Genomic DNA, 21,469 nt, shown 5'->3' with positions numbered 1-21,469 from the left:
AAAGAGGAACTGAAGTTAAGAGGTGTAAGTGATGGGTTCAAATATTCAGAAATAAAAGATGTGAAGAAGATAGACTAAAAAGGGGAAACAGAAGAACGTAATGGTTAAGAGCAAGACATATGGAGGAGGTTGGTTGGGTACACATGCCAATTTTTCCAGTTAGTAGCTGTGTGAACTTGGGCAAGTTACTTAACTTCTCTGAGCTTTGGTTTCCTTATCTGTGAAATGAGATCATCACAGTACCCATCTCATAAGGTTGCCATGTGGGTTAAATGACCTAACTTAATACGAAATGCTGACAATGAGCCAAGCACATATAGGTACTATGTAAGTTTCTGCCATGATTAATCAAGGTTATCTTTTCGTGCAAGTGTGAGGACAGAAGAGAGTCACGGAGAAGTATGAAGACATTAGAGGGCTATGAAAAGCAGGATGCCTAAGAACATGAACTCTAGACAGCGGAAGGACTAACTTTAAGAAGATGAACGTGGCAACTTCTTAGATCCTAGGGAAGGATAAAATAGAGCAATGCCCAAGAGAAGATACTGGCAAATGAGAGAACTCTTGGTGAATGGCTCCTATCTTCTCCATGAAATTAAGTTAAGGTCAATTGATAATAACTTACAGTGTATTTTTGAATTTTAGAAAGCTTTACTATGAATAGGAATTGAACACCACTGCAGCTAGGTCAAATTTGCCTTATGCCACTGATGCTTTCTGTTTATACACTATGGCTCACAAGCATTGATTTAACTTTTTTTAAACAAATACTGCTTACTAGTTAGTCTATGCATTAGTTTTTAGATCATAACCTATCAGAGGGCATGAAAAGTGTACTCTGAATAAATGCCATTTATAGATGATGGTTGTCAAATAAAAACTTAACTGCAGAAAACTTTTAAGGTTCTAGATTAATCCAAATGCATTTGTGCCAATTAAGAGTCTCTGAGGTGGAAAAAAGTCATTGATTTTTCTCCTCTATGTGTGCAAGTATTACACATGTATAAGTCTTTTCAGCTTGACAGAAGAAAGCTAAGTTATGAATAATAACCTTAAAACTTTCCTCAGGATGCCAGCACACACTCATTCCAGGGGAATGAAGAAGAAAATGAGCTGTCTGTATTCCTTCCAAGTTCCAAATCCTAATAAAAGAATAGGAGTATAATGTTAAAGTTTTGATAATTACTAAAAAAATGAAATTTCCATAAATTTATTCAAAGCTATCAACTAGAGATTATAGGGTAGACATCTGTATTTAAAGCATATCCTTTAAAGAAAATTATAACAAAATTATAATTATTTTAGAAAATGTAAAAGTAGTATGAAGAATTTAAGTTTTATCACACTCAATAATGGAAAAAGTCACATATATTTTCTCTGTAATTAATTTAGTACAGCAACACTGTAACACAGTAACCAAATTAAATTATTCATGAACTCTTGTTTTGTGGACAGGATCTTGAAGTTTCTAGGTCACTAATCAGGTTGCATTCCAACTTCAGCAGTCACTTCAATTAACAATAATTTCTACCAGGGGTGCTTAAAACATATACCTGTACCCCACTCCCCTACCCCAGTGCTCCCATTTTAAAAATAGCATATAAAGAAGCTAGTATGAAGTGATGTGAATTTAGGGAGATGGTAATTTCCCAGTTGCTTATTCCTTCTGCCTTTGAGTTCCCATGCCAGGGGCTACTTCTTATCTTTTACCTTTTCTGATCTGGCTCACTTCCCCAGTTCTTCTCAAATGGGGCCTTGATTGCTAGCTACCAGATTAAAGGATAGAAGGGCTGAAGGAACAAGCACCTGGCTCCTCCTACTCTCCCTCTCCTCAATACTTACAAATCCATAGTAACAACAACCAACCTACTCAAGTTCCGTCTCAATTTTTTTCCCATACCCAGGGTGGAGATCAAGATTCAGAAGTCTCAGTAATGGCTCTGTTGTGAGAAGTCCTATTCCCCAACCAGAATGCTCATTTCTAGCTCATTCTTCACACTCAGCTATTGTTATATCTCACTGGTACAGAGTGTGGCAGAGTTAGCATGGCAGGAGACAGAAGGTGATGGGTGGCTGGCAAAGTACCCAGTCTGGTCCTTAAGAACCGAACGCATTCATTAGAATGCATTCATTAGAATGCCCTGGACTTTTTCTTCTAGGTTTTATAGTTCATATCTCATTAGGGACCATAAAACAATTTCAAGAAACTTAGAGAATGTGTTTTTAAAGTTGAGGCAAACTTTTATTTCAAAGAAAGAAGACATATTTATTGGACAATGCCACTACTATTCTGTGCCAAACCACATCATTTAAAAATTTTTTTCCTTTTTATAGAAATTACAGGATCTCCAATCTTGAAATATCCTAGTTACATGTAAACTAACAAAGATGTTTTTAAAAATGATTATCTACTTGATTAAATAATTTAGCAGCATACACTTTTCTCTTGCCAAATCAACACTTTTATCTGTATTTACTATACAGGGAGACAATTACAATTTAATTGAAGAGGGGAATCACATTTACCACGGATTTATTCAATTGTGTTTCACTTCCCACAATAAATAAGATTATTAGTTATGGCAACTGAATATTTCTTTCTTCTCTATTGCCTTTTACATAATAAAGTGCTGGGCTAGCATATATTTTACCCCTTTTGAAACAGCAAAAAATTGTCTTTCATATTCAGTGAATCCCATGAGAGAATGGTTTAAAGGCTCCATTCTTTTGATCTTATTCTAACATGTATTTGATTTTTGTTTGCTATTATAGTGAATAAATACATACAGAATATTTTCATGATTTTTTCCTTTTCAAATGAAGGAAACCAAACATTTAAAAAAACATGGATAAAGATATTCTATAAAACAGGTCAATTAATGAAGTATATTCCTGTCCAATGAACCAAATTTTAGTCTAATTTTTAAACAGTACTTAACCTGAACAGAACCTGACATATTTTTTGGGGGGAAAAAAAACCAAACACAAACCACCAACAAAAACTGATTTAAAAATGAGGAGGGTAATCCAAATTACCTTCCAGGACTAGGATAAAATGATTTACAGCTTATAATTATATGCTTATTATATAATTTTCAGCAGTTGCATGATCCAAGTACTAAATACGCAAAATACAACAAGTTGGGCTGAAATGAGTTATCATAACTAAATTAGCTACAGATGGTACACTTTAAGTTGTTAAGTCTTATTTCCCTTTTTGATAGATTCCATAATTAAGCTCTTCTTAAATCCTTTTGTGGAGCTCAACTTATTTTCCTGTGTCTTTACTGCATGTCTCATCTAGTTAATATTAGTTCCATCAGATGAAGTCACATTCCTCTTTTTTTGATACATTTTTTGCAGTATACCATATATAATAAAAATACACAAATCTGAAGCATACAGCTCAAAGAGGACACACCTGAAGAAAGCACCCACATTAAGATAGTATTTCCAGAACTCCAGAAGTCGTCTGTGCTTCCTTCCAGTCCTATTTCCTTGCCTTCTCACAAAAAGTACCCGTCATCCTGACTTCTAACACCATAGCTTACATCTGCTGGTTTGGAACATCATAAAGATGGAATCCTATGGAAAATACTATGGAATGTACTTTCTTGGTCTGGCATCTTTCTTTTTTAAATTAATATTAAAAAATTTTTTTTTTAATTTATTTTTGGCTTCATTGGGTCTTCGCTGCTGCACGTGGGCTTTCTCTAGTTGTGGCGAGCGGGGGCTACTCTTTGTTGCGGTATGTGGGCTTTTCATTGCGGTGGCTTCTCTTTGTTGCAGAGCACGGGCTCTAGGTGCGTGGGCTTCAGTAGTTGTGGCACGCGGGCTCAGCAGTTGTGCGCACGGGCTTAGCTGCTCCACAGCATGTGGGATCTTCCCAGACCAGGGATTGAACCCGTGTCCCCTGCATTGGCAGGTGGATTCTTAACCACTGCGCCACCAGGGAAGTCCCAGCATCTTTCACTCATCATTAAATCTTGTGAAATTTACCAACACTGTTGCATGTTGTATTTTGTTCATTCTCATTGCTGTACATAGTAGTCCATTAATTAAGTACACTGCCATGTATTTACCCATTCTACTGTTGACAGACATTTAGGTTGTTTCTAATTTATGGTCATTACCAATAATCCTGCTATAAACCTTCCTGTACATGTCTTTTAGTGAATATAGACACCCCCCCCACCCCCGCTTACACAGACACACGCCCACATCTCCCCACCCTCTACCTCCACCTGCTGGGTAACTGCTAGGCGTGAAATTGCTGGATCATAGCTTACAGACATGTTCAACATTAGCAGGTACTGTGAAATAGGTTTCCAGACTGCCTGTACCTCATTTATCTTTTCTTTTTCATATTTCTTTTTCATCACCAACTGAAAAAGTCTAAACTTTCTTTGACGAATTTTCTGACGAAACAATCTTAAAAGCATCATTTGTCTTAATGGCAAAAGGCACAACTTTTCAGTTGGGCTTATTTGTAAGGCTGATTTCTCAAATCATCCCCCTTTTTTCTTGCATTTTAGTTATTTTCATGTATCTGTGTATGAAAAAATTTCCATCAGTTTTAAAATGTAGTGAACACAATGTATAGTAAAGACTCTCTTAATTGACCTCCTTCTGACAGACTCCTTTTTCTCTCTGCAGAACTGACATGAACAAGGTTACTTTCTAATAGCTCACGTGTGCATTTGTTGTAGGCTTACCTCGAGGGAATATGGGTTCTTTGCTTAGTGAACTGCTGTTTGTAAGTGATGTAAACCCATGCTCATTAGTGTAATTACATAATTAATATTATATAAGCTGATGATACGAATGTGAAAGAGCTGTTTCAATGGAACTAAGTTGATGGCAACCAAATAAAGGTAAGTTTCTAAATGAAAAAAAAAAGCTCTTAAATTAGGTATGCATGAGAATTACAAAAACAAGTAAAATAAAAATTTAGATATATTTGAATTACGACTGCTTAGCAAATGTTTTCATTGTAGACACTAGGTGTGGTTCAGGCAAAAAAGAGGTCTAATGCAAATCAATGGACTCATAACTTAAGAAAAACAACAAGCCTAGGTCTAGTACCAAAAGACTGGCAAATTGGCAAATTTTCATAGACACATTATATATTAAAATAAGGTAGGTAGACATTCTTTTAAAATGAGTTCCTGAGTTTGCTGACTTTTTCATTAATCTAAGGAACTACTGGTTTGGACCATGTCAGATAAGACAGTTTCTACTGTAATAGGAAAAAAAATCATAAATTCACATTTTCATATTTCCAAATTTATTGCTAGTATATTTGTTTATAATAAATAAAATTACCTAAAAGTTAATTATAGCCACAGAAGCATACTTTTCAGGAAAATGGTATATCACAGAAAGATAAAAGCTGTAAGGGTTTATAACCTTCTTAACACACATAATCAAACACATGGAAACATAACAGACCCTTTATAAAACGTATAAAAATATAACATCAAATTAAACTACTTTGACCAAAACTCAGGAGCTATATAAAACATATATGTATACCTATTCAAATGTTTGCAAGGGAAATTTCAAAACTAAAGCTTTTAAGGTAAAGTTAATCTGCTGACATAAATAAAATGAGTTTTGATACAATTTGAATCCAAGTGAAACAGACACCTCCACCCCTCCCAACTCTGTGGTCTTAAGTAGAACTCTCAGATTTAGTTGTAAAATGTAGGGTTGAAGAGATATCCACATCTAAGATTATGAATTACATTTACCTTACTTTTGGTAGTTTATTGTTAAAATTATTGCCTTATTTCAGGCTGAGTGCTTTTCAGCAGAACATTAAGTATTCTTAACCACACAGTATTTAAATGTAATTGTCCCATTTAATTAATGAAAAGGTCTCATAAATTGGGTGTTGGCATATATGGGATATCCTACATATTCTCAAGGGTCTTTTGCATTCACAATTAGTAGAGGGAGATGTTCCCTCTGAAAATTCAAAAGGAAATTTCCTGGGTAATACTAGTTCATTTGTTTGTTCTTCATTTTTAATTGGCAGCTCATTGTCTGTTAAGGAGTTCATTGTAGAAGGAAATTTCTGCTACCAAATGTTTATGACAACACAGACAAAAGAAGGGATGGATGACATTAAATGACACATCTGTATCCATCTGGCCCTCTTTAACTGGTAAAGCAAAAAATACAAACCACAATCTTTCTAAAAGATAGGACTGGATCACATGAATCACTGTATTGATTAATTAAATATGAAAGCAAGAACAAAAGTAATACCTAGATGCAATTATAAAGACGAGAAGGCACTTTACAATGTTACTGGGTGTAGGAAAGGGACCTCCAACATTCTTAGACAAGAAACACGTTTTTCACTGAGTTTGTGATAGCAAAATGATTCCCCCCGCCCCCCATTTCCTAGTAGTTGATCACTAAGTAACTCATCATGCTATGGCTAATTCAAAAGAGGAGAAAACGTGGTATATTTCCTAAGTAAGTGAACACACAAATAGGTAGAAAGATGAAACAAATTACAAAATTATTTAGTGCTAAAATATTTGGTTTTAAGTGCAAAAGGAGTTCAGAGGTAGGGAACCATATGATTGAATGCACAAATCGAGGGATTAGGTAGACAAATCTTGATAGGAATATGGTAGGTTACAGTGGTAAACTGTCAGCTTGTGGCTTAGACTATAGAAAACTTCGATAGCTAGGCAAAAATTTTAACAGTGGAGGTGACAAAATGGCATGACAGCATAAAATAAGAATTTTGCAAAGGGTACTTTCAGTATATGTATTTCAAATATATTCAGAAATAAGATTAGACTAATTCTGCTTTTTAAAAAAATACTTCATACTACTAAGTAAGTAGTATTAATAATAAATGAAATGGATTGTTAGAGATTTTACTGATGAGAGTAAGAATTATAAGGATGAAAATGAAAGACAATTGCTTATGCTTACTATTTTATCCTTCAATAATTAAAAATTATGAGTCAAAAATAAGAGTCAATAATCAAAGACTATGTGTGTTTTGAAGGGGACAGGAAGTGGCCTGTTTCAAATATAACACTAATAAACCAACTATACCATTCAAAAAAACAATCTACTATTGTACATCTTCATGAAGGCTTGGAGGGGTTAAAAAAAAAATCTTACAAGCTTACATGTTGTTCCTTCATTTTTTTCTTAAAACTATAAACAAATGCAGCAGAAACTACCAATTTACCATCACAGAGGTGAGACATTACTTGAGGCCACCCCAGAGGAGAACTGACATCTTATTCAACTTACGTAGACAAACAGATTTTTGAAGGATAGGAATTGTGAGATAATCTGTCATATTTAAAAATAAACCTCAAACATGGGAGGGAGAAGGCTAAGGTGGCACAAAGTGAGAGAGTGGCATGGACATATATACACCTACCAAATGTAAAATAGATAGCTGGTGGGAAGCAGCCACATAGCACTGGGAGATCAGTTCGGTGCTTTGTGTCCACGTAGAGGGGTGGGATAGGGAGGGTGGGAGGGAGACGCAAGAGGGAGGAGATATGGGGATATACGTAGATGTATAGCTGATTCACTTTGTTATACAGCAGAAACTAACACACCATTGTAAAGCAATTATACTCCAATAAAGATTAAAAAAAAAACTTCAAAATTAAACTCTCAACTGCAAAGAAATACCATATGGTAGTTTTCAAAACAGATTGTATTTAGTTATTTCATCTTCAAGGAATTCAGAATAAAAGGACTTTTCCTTTAACTAGCATAAACCTTAACACAAACACCAGTAATACTACCCAGGAAATATTAGCCTTTCATTATTTTCAAGAAAAGTTTTGATATACTTGGCAACTGAAATTTGACTATATGCTATAAAGGAGGGAAGGTATTCTTTAAGTTACATAAATGGACTTTCAAAATAAACCTGAAAAATGTTCATGGATATGATTCTCATTTATACAACTCACTTATTACAACCACACAATGGCTACATAAAGCAAGCTTAAGTTACTGCGATCACTGATATGGTAATACACTTTGAAGTACTGGTTTTATATTTCATCTACGAGAGCACATGAGAGAACAGAGAGTTAAATACTAGAGAGTGGTATTACCAGTTCACGATCATATAAAATTTCAGAAAATTCTTTCATCATTTTATAACTTTTACTCTATTATAATCTTTCATTAACACACTATTTCATTGCCTTGAATTAAAGATCTGCAAATGTGATCGAAAGGTTTTACTAGAATTTCTGGATGCTTCTTATAAAGACATTGAATCCTTATGTTTCATTCACTAGAGGTAAACTCAACACAAATTGTCTCTTTTATTTCACTCTTAAAGCTCTTATTAGAACTATGCAATGAGTGATCTTGATTCAAAATGCTGTAAAAAACTAGAGGGAATTTTAGAAGACAAGCAGAAAATTTTATTTCTGGAATTATTTAACCATAACATTATAATGAATAATACACATTCTGATTTCACTTTGTACCTGTAATTATTCAGGCATAGTTTAACTGCTCCTAAATGGAGATTGATCTTCCAAGGAATGCTTCATTGGCTTACCTTCAGAAGGCTCTCAGTCTCTTTCTTTCTGTTTCCCACACAAGGACTATTTTTATTTATTAAAAAAAATTTTTTTTTAATTTATTTTTTGGCTGCATTGGGTCTTCGTTGCGGTGCATGGGCTTCTCATTGCAGTGGCTTCTCTTGTTGCGGAGCACGGGCTCTAGGCATGCGGGTTCAGTAGTTGTGGCACACGGGCTTAGTTAATCCACAGCATGTGGGATCTTCCTGGACCAGGGATTGAACCTGTGTCTCCCACATTGGCAGGTGGATTCTTAACCACTGCACCACCAGGGACTATTTTTAAAAAGATCACTTACTTTGTGATCTCACCTGGGGTGGGGTTGGGGGAGAAGAGTCTGCCTTAACTATGGATCTTGAAGATTCAAATATACATGAGCAGAAGTGATATGGAAACAACTCAGCTACCATGGGATACATATAAGATATTTGATAAACATTCTTTTTCTCTTGTAATAATTTTCAAAAAATGACACTACTGACTTAGTGAATATCATATGTAGTTTAGTATTCCCTTATCCAGTAATGTGGTTATATTTCTAAAAAAAAAAAGATCATTTTTTATTTCCCACCCTTTCTCCCATTCTTGTTAAAAATGATGGCAGCTAGAACATGGCAACTACTAATTTCCCAGGTTTCACAGACAAATTGAATGGCACATTACATACCTCTATTATTTTAGTCTTAAACTAAAATTCCTTGGCTTCTCAAAGCCAATTTTCCTTCACCATAAATTTTATCTAATATTTTAAAAGATTATTGGGGAGGAGGAGGAAATGGATTTAGTTCTGACATCTTTTGTAGTTACAGGGAGTACTGGGTCTTCTATTTCTTCTGTATCCCCCAAAGTACTAAATGTTGGCTATACTAAATGTGTTTAATAAATACTTGTTGGTCTGACTTGTTCTTACAGAACGGTACTGTTTTTAATATACAAGAACATCTGTTATTTGGCACTGACAGGGAATGAGATGTTCTGTATTAGTGAGTTTTTAAAATAATAAGCTTAACCCATTAAATACTTAAACACCATTTTTACCTTCTTTTGGAAGAAGGGGATAATAAATTTTTCTAAATATGCAATTATTTACCTCTCAAATATTGTAATAATTTTAACCTTCTTTAGATGATGCTGGGTCATAATTTGAAGTACTAGTATTTGTATTTTCCTGTGCATACATATGTGTATATATGGCATACCTGTATATGGTGGACTTGATGAGGGACCATCAAAGAAATGGTGTAGGGACTTCCCTGGTGGCGCAGTGGTTAAGAATCTGCCTGCCAATGCAGGGGACACGGGTTCAAATCCTGGTTGGGGAAGATCCCACATGCCACAGAGCAACTAAGCCCGTGTGCCACAACTACTAAGCCCGTGTGCCACAACTACTGAGCCTGTGTGCCACAACTACTGAAGCTCACGTGCATAGAGCCCATGCTGTGTAGTAAGAGAAGCCACCGCAACGAGAAGCCCCTGCACCGCAACGAAGAGTAGCTCCCCACTTGCCGCAACTAGAGAAAGCCCATGCACAGCAACAAAGACCCAACACAGCCAAAAATAAATAAATAAATTTAAAAAAAAAGAAGAAAGAAATGGTGTAGCACATGAGGCCGAATGCCTAGCAATCCTATGATTTACTTGGGAATCTTCTTAAACACATCTCCTGTCAGATGCTTTGGTAATGGCAACTTTTTAATAAAGATGTGGTGACAGATACAGAATTGTATTCATTCCTTCACCCACTTACTCACTGAATACCTAACACAAGGGCTCTCTTCTTGTGCTGAGATGACTCTAAGGTAGTAAAGCATGGCTGGCCTTGCAAAATACCTTATTAGTGAAAAGGCCAGAGCAGTCCACTCTAGGATAATTTTCCTCATCCTCTACAAAACTCCATTTCTCCTTACTCTTGCTCCTCATATGAAAACTGGGTTGGGCTTCCCTGGTGGCGCAGTGGTTGAGAGTCCGCCTGCAGATGCAGAGGACACAGGTTCGTGCCCGGGAAGATCCCACATGCCACGGAGCGGCTGGGCCCGTGAGCCATGGCCGCTGAGCCTGCGCGTCCGGAGCCTGTGCTCCGCAACATGAGAGGCCCGCGTACCGCTAAAAAAAAACAGGGCTAATGACATATGAAGGAACATGACATCTTCATTTCAGGAACTGGTACTAGAATGTTTTAGCAAAGGTATCTTTCAAAAAATTATAAGTTCTTCACAAACAGAAGATAATACATCTGTAGATATGACACTAAGTATAATTCTATCTATTTTATTAAACTCGACATAATGTTTGATTTTGATCAGAACATACAGGTAATATGAACACATGCTTTTTCAATAACATAAAAAGACTAAAACTTCTTGAATAAGAGAATCTACCAAATAAGGTTTTTGAGGATTAAATGAATTAATTCATACAAAACACTCAGAATAGGGTCTGGTCACTTATTATTATCTAAATCAATGATTCTCAACAGGGGGGATTCTAACACCTAGGGGACATTTTTGGTTGTCCTAATGATTGGGGTGCTACAAGCATTTAGTGAAAGGTAACCAGGGATGATAGACATTCTACATGACTTTTGAATATCACAGTAAAATTTAGAAATACCTCAAAAGGTGGGGCCATTCCAAGATAGGAGATATGTTTTTTGCAATTTTGTTAGTACTCCATTCCCTGACATAACAGTGAATTATTTTGATACTACCCATAAAAAAACTGGCTGATTTGCAAGAATGTTATCCTTCCTTATTTTTTCAATGTAATATCCTATAATTTGTCTTGTCATGTTATTTCTATTTTGATTAGCATTATTTACATACTCTTTCACTTCCCATTGTAAAATTTTAAAAATTACTACTGACTTGAGTTTTTATTCTAATAACTAGTTTTGCCCAAGGCTATGACACTGCAAAACTCCAGATGGCACTATTTACATCGTACTCTGCAAGCCATATCCCTGGAACTGTAACTTGGCAGCTCTGCCTCTCTGCCTTACATTTTCCTGTTATCCTATTTTTCTGATACTCAAATTTATTCCTTGTAAAGAGTGACAAAGACTACACTTCACCATTTCTTCTTATGCAGTCGTATCCGAGCATATACACTGCACTGTTATTCTATAACAATCTGTTTTTTATAGAAATGTGTAGTATAGTTAAAATACTATTTTATTTAAAATATTATTATTAGTATTTAACAGAAATGTAGTACAATTAAAACAAAATTTTTTACAATTATATACTTTGATAGGTTATATTTTCCATGAGTTTCATTTAAGATTATATAGTAGACATTAGAAAATGTTTGTTTAAAAAGGGGGTATTGGGACTGATAAAGAACCACTGAGTTAAATGAGAAGTTAATTTTCTTATAAACTTGCAGGGATTATAGAATACTAAAACTAGATGGAATCTTAGATAAAAATGAAGTCATATTAGAGAATGCAGAGAAGTAATAAACATCTAAAATATTATTAGATACAAATACCATCTTCTCAGGGTGAATTTGAAAATTGCCACTCAGGAGCTTCCCTGGTGGTGTAGTGGTTAAGAATCTGCCTGCCAATGCAGGGGACATGGGTTTGAGCCCTGATCCGGGAAGATCCCACATGCTGTGGAGCAACTAAGTCCGTGCGCCACAACTACTGAGCCTGCACTCTAGGGCCTGTGAGCCACAACTACTGAGCCAGCGTGCTCTGCAACCACTGAAGCCTGTGTGCCTAGAGCCTGTGTTCCACCACAAGAGAAGCCACCGCAATGAGAAGCCCATGCACTGCAACGAAGAGTAGACCTCGCTTGCTGCAACTAGAGAAAGCCCCTGCGCAGCAAGGAAGACAACACAGCCAAAAAAAAAAAAAAATTGCCACTCAGGCAGAAGAGTGAGTGAATTAAGAGTGCAGGTACTAGAGCCACACTGCTTGATATTTGAGTTCCTCTCCTTAATAGCTATGTCCCTTTCCACAAATTATTAGCCTCTCTATGCCCTGCCTTCCCATCTTGTAAAATGAGGGTACAAATTGTACCTATCTTGGAGTTGCTGTAAAAATTAAATAAATTTACATAGGTAAGGCACTTAGCGTTGGTTAGTATGCAGTAAAGCACTCCATAAAATATTTAGTTAATATTTACTTATTAATACTGTAATTCATTTATAGAAAATAAAATACTTTTGTCAGTCTTAGAGAAGATTAAAATGGTTCTGAAATGATTATTCACAGGTTTAAAAATGTATCAGTGATTACCAAGTACCCAGCACAGTACCTGGCACATAGTAGACACTTGATATTTGCTGACTGAATGAACTAGTCTCTATATTAATTTATTCTCTATACATTCATTCTCTATATCAAGAGATAAACAAGTGATAACTTTTTAATGGATAGACTGACACACTAGTACAAGTGAGACTATCTTCATTCTGATTCAGAATTTGGAAAATTTCAACAAAATACATAAGCTTTATGAACCTGCTCGGGGGACAGATTGTTTTGAAACGGTGTCCCTAAGGCCACAAATCTCTTAGCTGATTATAATACTGTGTCTCCTTGAAAATGCCAGAGTCAAACATCAGAAAATATGCACAGATCAACAATGTATTTAAAATAATTTTTTTTGAGTTGGCAGAGTCAGAGAAACATTTCTTCAGCTCTTTATAGTACAAAATGTTTAAGAATCCATATTGTAGCACTGCTCCATATTGTAGGATGACATAATAAAGCTTAGTATTTAAAAAATTTTATTCACCTATTTTATTCCCCATTTTAATCATTTTAAAGTGTAAAGGGACACGTGGCACATTCACAATGTTCTGCAACCACCACCACTATTTAGTTCTAGAACATTTTCATTATTCCAAAAGGAAACACTGTACCCATTAAGCAGTCACTCCTAAGTTCTTGTCCTCCAACTTCCTGGCAATTACCAATCTGTTTTGTTTCTATGGATTTGCTTCTGGAGATTTTATATAATGGAATCATAGAATATTTTATGTCTGGCTTCTTTTACTTAGCATAGTGTTTTCAAGTTTCACCCATGGTGTAGCATGTATCTGTACTTCATTCTTTTTTATAGCTGAATATTATTTCAGTGTATGGATACACCACATTTTGTTTGTCCATTCATTTACTGATGGATATCTGGGTTGCTTCCACCTTTTGGCTACTGTAAACAGTGCTGCTAGGAACATTCCTTTACAAGTTTTTTTTGAACACCTGTTTTTAATTCTTTTGGGTATATACCTAGGATTGGAAATGCTGGGTCACATGTTTAACTTTTTGAGGAACTGCCAAACTCTATTCCATGCTGGCTGCACCATTTTACATTCCTGCCAGAAAACAACGAGGGTTTCAGTTTCTTCACATTCTTCAACACTTGTTTTTTTTTCTGACTTTTTGTTTATAGTTATTTTAGTGAGTGTTAGTGGTATTTCGTTTTGTTTTTGATTTGCATTTCCCTAATGACATTCAGCATCTTTTCACATGCTTGTCAGCTACTTGTGTATCTTCTCTAGAGAACTGTCTACTCATGTCCTTTGCCCTGTTTTGATTGGGTTGCTTGTCTCTTTATTGTTGAATTATAAGAGTTCCTTATATATCTTGTATAAGACCCTTATCAGATATATAATTTGCAAATATTTTCTCCCATTCAGTGGGATGTCTTTTCACTCTCTTGATAGGGTCCTCTGATGTCCAAGAGTTTTAAATTTTGATGAAGTCCAATTTATGTATTTATTTTTAATAAATGTGTTTTTGGTGTCATATTTAAGAAACCATTGCCAGATCCAAGGTCATAAAGATTTGCTGGTTTTCTTCTCAGAGTTTTCTAGTTTTAGCTGGGTGTTGTTGAGGATTCTGCATCTCTATTTATAAGGAATATTGGTGTGCAGTTTTCTTTTTTGGGGATATCTTAGTCTGGATTTGGTATCAGGATAATGCTGGCCTTACAGAATGAGTTAGAAAGTGTTTCTTCCTATTCTACTTTCTGGAAGCATTTGAAAGACTGGTGGTTAATTCTTCTTTAAATGTTTGGTAGAATTTACCAGTGAAGAATCCTGTCCTGGCCTTTCTTTGTTGGGAAATTTTTGATTACTGATTCAATTTCTTTATTTGTTATAATTTTATTCAGATTTTCTATTTTTTCCTTGAGTTCTGCAGTTTTGTGTTTCCAGGAATTTGTCCATGTCACCTAGGTTATTTAATTTGTTGCTGTATAACTATTCATAGTATTCTTATAATCCTTTTCATTTCTGTAAGGTTGGTAGTAACGTCCCCACTTTTTCTGATTTTACCATTTGTAGTGTTCTCTCTTCATCTGTCTAGCTAATTAATTTTAGCTATAATATGTTTTAGCTATATATGTTAATTTTGTTATATCTTTTCAAAGAAACATCTTTTCGTGTCATTTATTCTATTTTTTTCCATTCCCTATGTTGTTCATCTCTGCTCTAATCTTTATTATTTCCTTACTTCTGCTAGCTTTGGGTGTCTTTATTCTTTTTTTTTAGCTTCTTAAGGTGTCAATTTAGGTTACTGATTTGAGCTCTTTCTTCTTTTTAATGTAGGTGCTCACAGCTATAAATTACCCTCTGAGCACTGCTTTTACTGCCTCCCATAAATTCTGTATGTTGTGTTTTCATTTTCACTCATCTCAAGGTATTTTCTAATTTCCCTTGTGATTTCCTTCTTGACCCACTGGCTAATTAATGACAGTGTGCCATTTAATTTCCATGTATCTGTAGATGTTCTATTTTCCTTCTGTTAACGATTTCTAGTTCATTCCACTGTGATCAAAGAAGATACTTTGTATGACTTCAATCTTTAAAAAAATTATGTAGATTTATTTTGAGGACTAACATATGGTTTATTCTAAAGAGTGTTCCAGGTACACTTGAGAAGAATGTGTATTCTGCTGATGTTGGGAGTGTGTTTTGTATATGTTTAGTTGGTTTAAAATGTTGTTAAAATCCTCTACTTCTTTACTGAACTTCAGTCTAGTTATTCTATTTAGCATGTCATTTTAAAGCATGGTATCACCAGTATATAATACTACTCCCAAGATGACATAGGCTTTGAGTATGATTGGACAAGGATATCACTAAGGTATCTTTACCAACAACACAGAGACCCAGACTATGGTAGGCATTACTTTAGTACAGTGACAGGAATGATTCCTGGGATGTAAATGGCTATTTCATCTGCCCAAATTGCACAGCTGCCATTTGGCTGGTGTCTTTATTCGTAACTTGGCAATTCTGTACTTTGAGTTAATGAAGACAGTTGTACTGAAACATTTTTCTGTTGTAGTTTGTCCCCTCAGAATCCTTCTCTCCTTTGTTACGTTGAGAGTGTATGTTACTACTCTTCCTTAAACTTGATTTACTTATATCTTCTGTTTCTGTTAAAAATCTTACCTGTATTGTTTAGCTTTCAGCCCAAGAAATTTGACTTTAAAGGCCAATCAGAAATGCCCTTCTGGTTGGCATATTAAGCTGATAAATTCTAAAGTTAGCTCTCCAGCTATTGCTACAATGATGTTACCAACCTCCAAAATCTCAGAGACTTAGAAAAATAAGCATACACTTCTTGCTCATGAGTCTGTGGGAAGTTCTATTTCATGCCAGATGGTTCCATATCTGCTTAATGTGCTTTGTATTCTGGGGCCAGTAGCTATCTAGGACATGCTTATATTATAGGAGAAGACAGAGGACAGCTGGTCAGGACAAACCATGTAAAACAGTTCAAGTGTCTGCTTGAGTCACACCTGCTAACATTACACTGGCTTAAACAATTCACATGGCTAAGCCCAACAAAGTGGGAAAACCTCCTTCCACAGGATCGGGGAAGGGAGAGTAAGTATTCACTGAACAATAACATCATCAACCACAGCCTAGCAAAGTAAGACAATTAGGAGCAACATAGTAAATTTCAAAAAGTTAGATTTATTTAAATTAAAGGACTTACTTTGAAGTTAAGTGCTTTCTCCTTTTTAGAGTAATAATGTTCTGTTTTAAATAAAATGATGGTAATAATAGAAGGCAGCAGAACTTTAAAAACTTCTTCTGACTTGACAAAAAGTTGGCCACCCTCTGTCAGTCCCCTATATTTTAGGACAATTTTACTATTCTATGAAAATCCCAAAGTCTCCTACAAGAAAAAAATCACGGATCTCTGAATGTAATCCCAGGTCTCTCTGGCTGTTGTTCACTATTCAGAGGCTATTCCTTCACTTGCAAAGACACTCATTTTCCCCCTTCTCAGGTTTCATTATTCCAAATGCTTGTGATTAGGATGCTCCATGTGTTAGAGAATTAAAACGTCATTATTTCTTTCTAGTGATCTAATTTAAGTTTTACATTAAAAATGGCCCCACTTACTCTTCCGTCTCTATAAAAACTTAGTTATTTTTTTAACACTTGGGACCCTACAATCTTAATGTCATGTAAATTTTTCATGTCATTGACATGAAAATTTTATAAAAAATAATGGCCTATGACTCTATAACTTTAAAATGATGAGCTATTGAGAAGATTAAAATTTAAAAAGAAGCTAGTGGCTTTACTTCCGATGTGAAAGGACACATATTTAGTAGCTTTATATGTATACAAGTATTTACTAATACTAACGATTTTGTCATACCTTTATAAAACACTAAAGCTATGCAAAATAGCAGAGCAACGTTTTTTTTTTTTTTTTTGGTGGTTCTTTTTGCTCACAGTACTGTCAAAGCAAATGAAGCAATTGGCACTCCTCTAATGACTGCTTCACTCCTGACTCTTCAGCTTATTTCCACCTCCTACTCTTGCTCTTCATCTCGTTCTTTACTTGTGATATTCTCCAGCTTTAGGCATTATTAAAACGTTATAGCCACCTTATCTGTTCCAAACTAGGGGGTGAGGTGGAAGAATGTGATATTGTAATGTATTGTATCTACAGAAAAACTTTATACAGAGACTTTTGAATTTGTCAAAACACTAAATTTCCAGCGAGTCTTGCTCTAGCAAATGAGATTCTCAATTATTAAACACTAACTTATCAGATAGGATCTATGAAATAACTTCACAATATGGCAAATGCCTTTTATTATCCTATTGTGTCCACTGTTTGACCTAATATATATTTAGATTTCATAAATGTGCAAATCTAAAATAAGAGGCAGAGGGGCACCCATGAATCAGCAAGGGAAGTTTCAAGTAAATGGGATGAGAACTCAACTCACTGGTTTTGAAACTCATGTTGGTGTCATACTTACATTTTAAATAAAGTATGCTTCTTTTATAACATTTTGTGGAATATATATAGAAGTTTACATTTTCTCTAATTTTTAAAGTGTAATTCTCATTAAAATAAGATGAAAATTCAAAAATTTGGCTGTAACATATATAAGCAACATACCTGCAGGTATGATCATCACTCACACTTGCAATTTCTTGGCCTTCTTTGGGATCAAATACCAAACCATTAATGAAATCTGTATGGCCCTCTAAAACCTGACGTAAGGGGAAAAGTTAGTAAGAACACAGGAAAATAACCTACAATATTCCTACCTAATATTTTTACTTCATTGCTTTCACTGCATGCTTCTCTTTTCTATAAATATTTCTTAAGCAATCTGCTATTTTTAAAACATGATTTATACACCCACCTTTCTAGAAGGTTTATCTTGGAAAGAAGCTGATCATTCAACACACTGTTATTAGCTTGATCTTTCTTTTCTAGTATGCATTTCTTACAAAAACAGAGACTTTTTTTTTTAAACTGTACCTGTCCTCATATCACCTCATTTCTCACTTATTACATAAAGGTTAAATAAAAGTTAAATTTAGAAGAACTTTCTAGGGGCTCTGAAATAGAGTCCCCTTCGCTTTTTTACCTTATACCTGCTGCTCTGTACACTGGCTGCTCCCTAATAAATACATAGCATGGACTTCACCTTCTACTGTCTTTATTCACTTGCTCAATGTGACTGCCAGCACTGGAGACAGCTAGTATTATAAGCCCATTATCACAACAACCCAGCAATTCTCTTCTGGCCACAGAAGAAATAAATGGGAAGTTATAAGGTAGAGGACTATGCAAGCAGGCAGGTCCAATCAGTCTAAATCTTTACAACTGAAATTCTAAACAGGTCTGTCAGATATCAGATATTTAAATATTTTAATGGATATTGTTCTTGCTTCCTATTTTCCTTCCAAACACTTGAATTTGATCTCAGTTGTAAGATTAATAAAGTGGTTCTATTTGGTACTGTTTACTATTTGGAAATATGTAATTAGGAAAAAAAAGGATTTGATTCAAACATTCCTGTGTAAGTTTAACAAACCCAGGTCCTCCAAATCATTCTTCAGAGCTTATGTCACAGTCTACAAGCCAAATCAAATTAACATTAAATATTTAATGTCTATTATAACTAACAATAATTGTTAGTAACTATTGACTTTTGATGAGTCAAAGTTTTATGTGCCATTTGTACAGACAGTCACTGATACAGCTTTAAATTAATATATACATTGCACTGTATTATGGTAAAATTATATATAGCCCATTGTATATAGTTTAGAGCATAACTTTTACTGTTTTCTAAATGATTGGAAAGGTTTATAGTTTATCTTTGTTTTATAACATTATTCATAGTTTTGATTTACTAGAAAGTCAAGAAGGCAATACTGTTCTTATAAAAAACATGATTCAGTTTCAGTCCAAACTGAAAGGTATTTTATTTAAGGAACTCCCCGCCCCCCCACTTTATTGAGACATATAACACTGTGTAAGTCTAAGGTATACAACATGATGATTTGATATACATATATATTGTGAAATGATTACCATAATAGAATTAGTGAAATGACTCCCACAATACGGTTAGTTAATACCTCTATCACCTCATAAAATTACCATTTTTGTTTTGTGGTGAGAACATTTAAGATCTAGTCTCTTAGCAACTTTCAAGTATATAATACAGTACTGTTAACTATACTCATCATGATGTACAGTAGATCCCCAGAACTTATTCCACTTATAACTGGAAGTCTGTACCCTTCAATCATCATCTCCCCATTTCCCACACTCCCCAGGCCCTGACAACCACCATTCTATTCAGTTTCTATGAGTTCAGCTTTAAAAAAAATTCCTCCTATAAGTGAGATCACATAGTATTTGTCTTTGTCTGACTTATGAGGCAGAAGCTATGATCATCCCCATTTTACAGGTAAGGAAATGAGCACAAAGAGATTGGGAATTTGACTAAAGTCACACTATTACTAAAGTGGTAGAGCTGGGCTTCAAAGCCAGGTGGTCTGGCTCCTGTGTCTGTGCTTTTAGCCACTTTGTAGTCCTGCCTCTCACTATGCTGTACTGTGTTTGTTCCCTTAAGTTCAACTCTTACTCTGTGTGTGTTCATGTCTATTATACTGAATTTCTAATTCTCCCTCATTTGCTGTGTCTACCTAATATTTTAATAAGTGATATCAGATTTATAATCTGCAGTCCTTACTATGATCCTAGTTACTTACTACAGCCTAAAATAGAGTAAATGAGATTCTAAACTACATAAAAGTAACCATAAAGTCATTTTAAATTGGGATAAATCCAATCAAAAAAGCAAAAATAATAAATGTGTTTTAAAATAAAGATTTACAAATTATACTTGTCAACATACCTTGTATTCATTTTTACCTTGAAGGTCTGAAGTAAATAATCTAATTTTCATATCAGCAGCAGAAGTGCAAAATCTAGAAGTAAGAAAATGAAAACAAACCCATTTTTAGCCTAAGTGAAAGTTCTCCCCACCAAAGCTGTTTTCATAACTCATAATCATGTTTTTGTTTGGGCAGAAAGGGGATGCTATGGCTCTGTTGTAAGAAGTGTTATTACAACTATTTCTCAAAGTAGGAGGCACTTAAATATCTTTGGAAAACATACAAAAATTAGTATATTGGATTTGTCTCTTCAATAAGAAACATGTAGAATTTTATTATAAATCACCACATGAATTTAATGTTTAACTTTTTCTTAAAGGCAGAAAAGGATGGGCATCTTTATTTAGCTAGGTCAATATTAGATATTATAGTTAATAATTTTAGATATTAAAAAGTTATACATCTTAGTCTTTGCCTTCTTCAGTTATCCATAAGCCTTCTTACTTTAAGATATATTAAATTCAATAAATTAGACAGAAGATGATAAACTTTTTATACCTATAAAAGCTGATATACTTCTATCTATTAAAAGCTGGAGTATTATTCACACTGACCGTAACATTTAAGGTACTGGTTAGAAGTACATCAATGTATGTTACATTAAAAAATGAAATCTAATCAATAAACAACTATTTTTAAACTAGTTTGCCTTCAATCCTAAAATTTTTAGATTCTCAGCATGTCAGATTATGGCTGAGGAAGAAACAGAAGTTATATTTATATATTGGAAAACAAAGTTTATTTCCAATTGTCTTCAGATAACTGAGTATCATATGGATCTAAATTTCTCAAGTTCTGACTGCATTAAAGTTAACCACTTTTCCTCAACTAATACATTTAGTTTAATTAATTAACTAATTTAATTAATTTATTTTTTGGCCAAGCGGCGTGGTGTACGGGATCTTAGTTCTCTGACTGGGGATCAAACCCGTGCCCCCTGCAGTGGAAACGCGGAGTCTTAACCACCGGACTGCCATGGAAGTCCCCTATGTTTATTTAATTTAAATAAAGTTTAAATTATAGAAGGCTCCTAATCTATAGACCTGGATATGTTGGTAGATCTCTGCTACCATGCCTTTTCAATGATTAGTTAAGAGCCATTGGAAGAAATAGATCAAAGCCAGCAGGGAAATGCCTTCTCTTGTCCAAGGCTTTCTTGGAGGTGAAATTAAAAGTTGTAG

The 21,469-nt window shown here is 34.7% G+C and overlaps 1 protein-coding gene across 1 annotated transcript in view; it reads right to left on the bottom strand.

The window, feature by feature from the left end:
• NUP37 (nucleoporin 37) overlaps positions 1-21,469 on the bottom strand; it is a 40,284-nt gene that overhangs the window by 9,293 nt on the left and 9,522 nt on the right. The window contains exons 3-5 of the mRNA XM_007449167.1: positions 20,249-20,321; positions 17,986-18,080; positions 1,052-1,142 (exon numbers count right to left, since the gene is read on the bottom strand). Of these exons, the coding sequence (XP_007449229.1) occupies positions 1,052-1,142; positions 17,986-18,080; positions 20,249-20,321 (259 nt within the window). The remainder of the gene's footprint in view (positions 1-1,051; positions 1,143-17,985; positions 18,081-20,248; positions 20,322-21,469) is intronic.

Source organism: Lipotes vexillifer, unplaced genomic scaffold (assembly GCF_000442215.2).
Source record: "Lipotes vexillifer unplaced genomic scaffold, Lipotes_vexillifer_v1.1 scaffold89, whole genome shotgun sequence".
Taxonomy (NCBI): Eukaryota; Metazoa; Chordata; class Mammalia; order Artiodactyla; family Lipotidae; genus Lipotes; species Lipotes vexillifer.
Note: the sequence above shows the minus strand (reverse complement) of the source record. Positions and strands in the feature narration are given on the sequence as shown.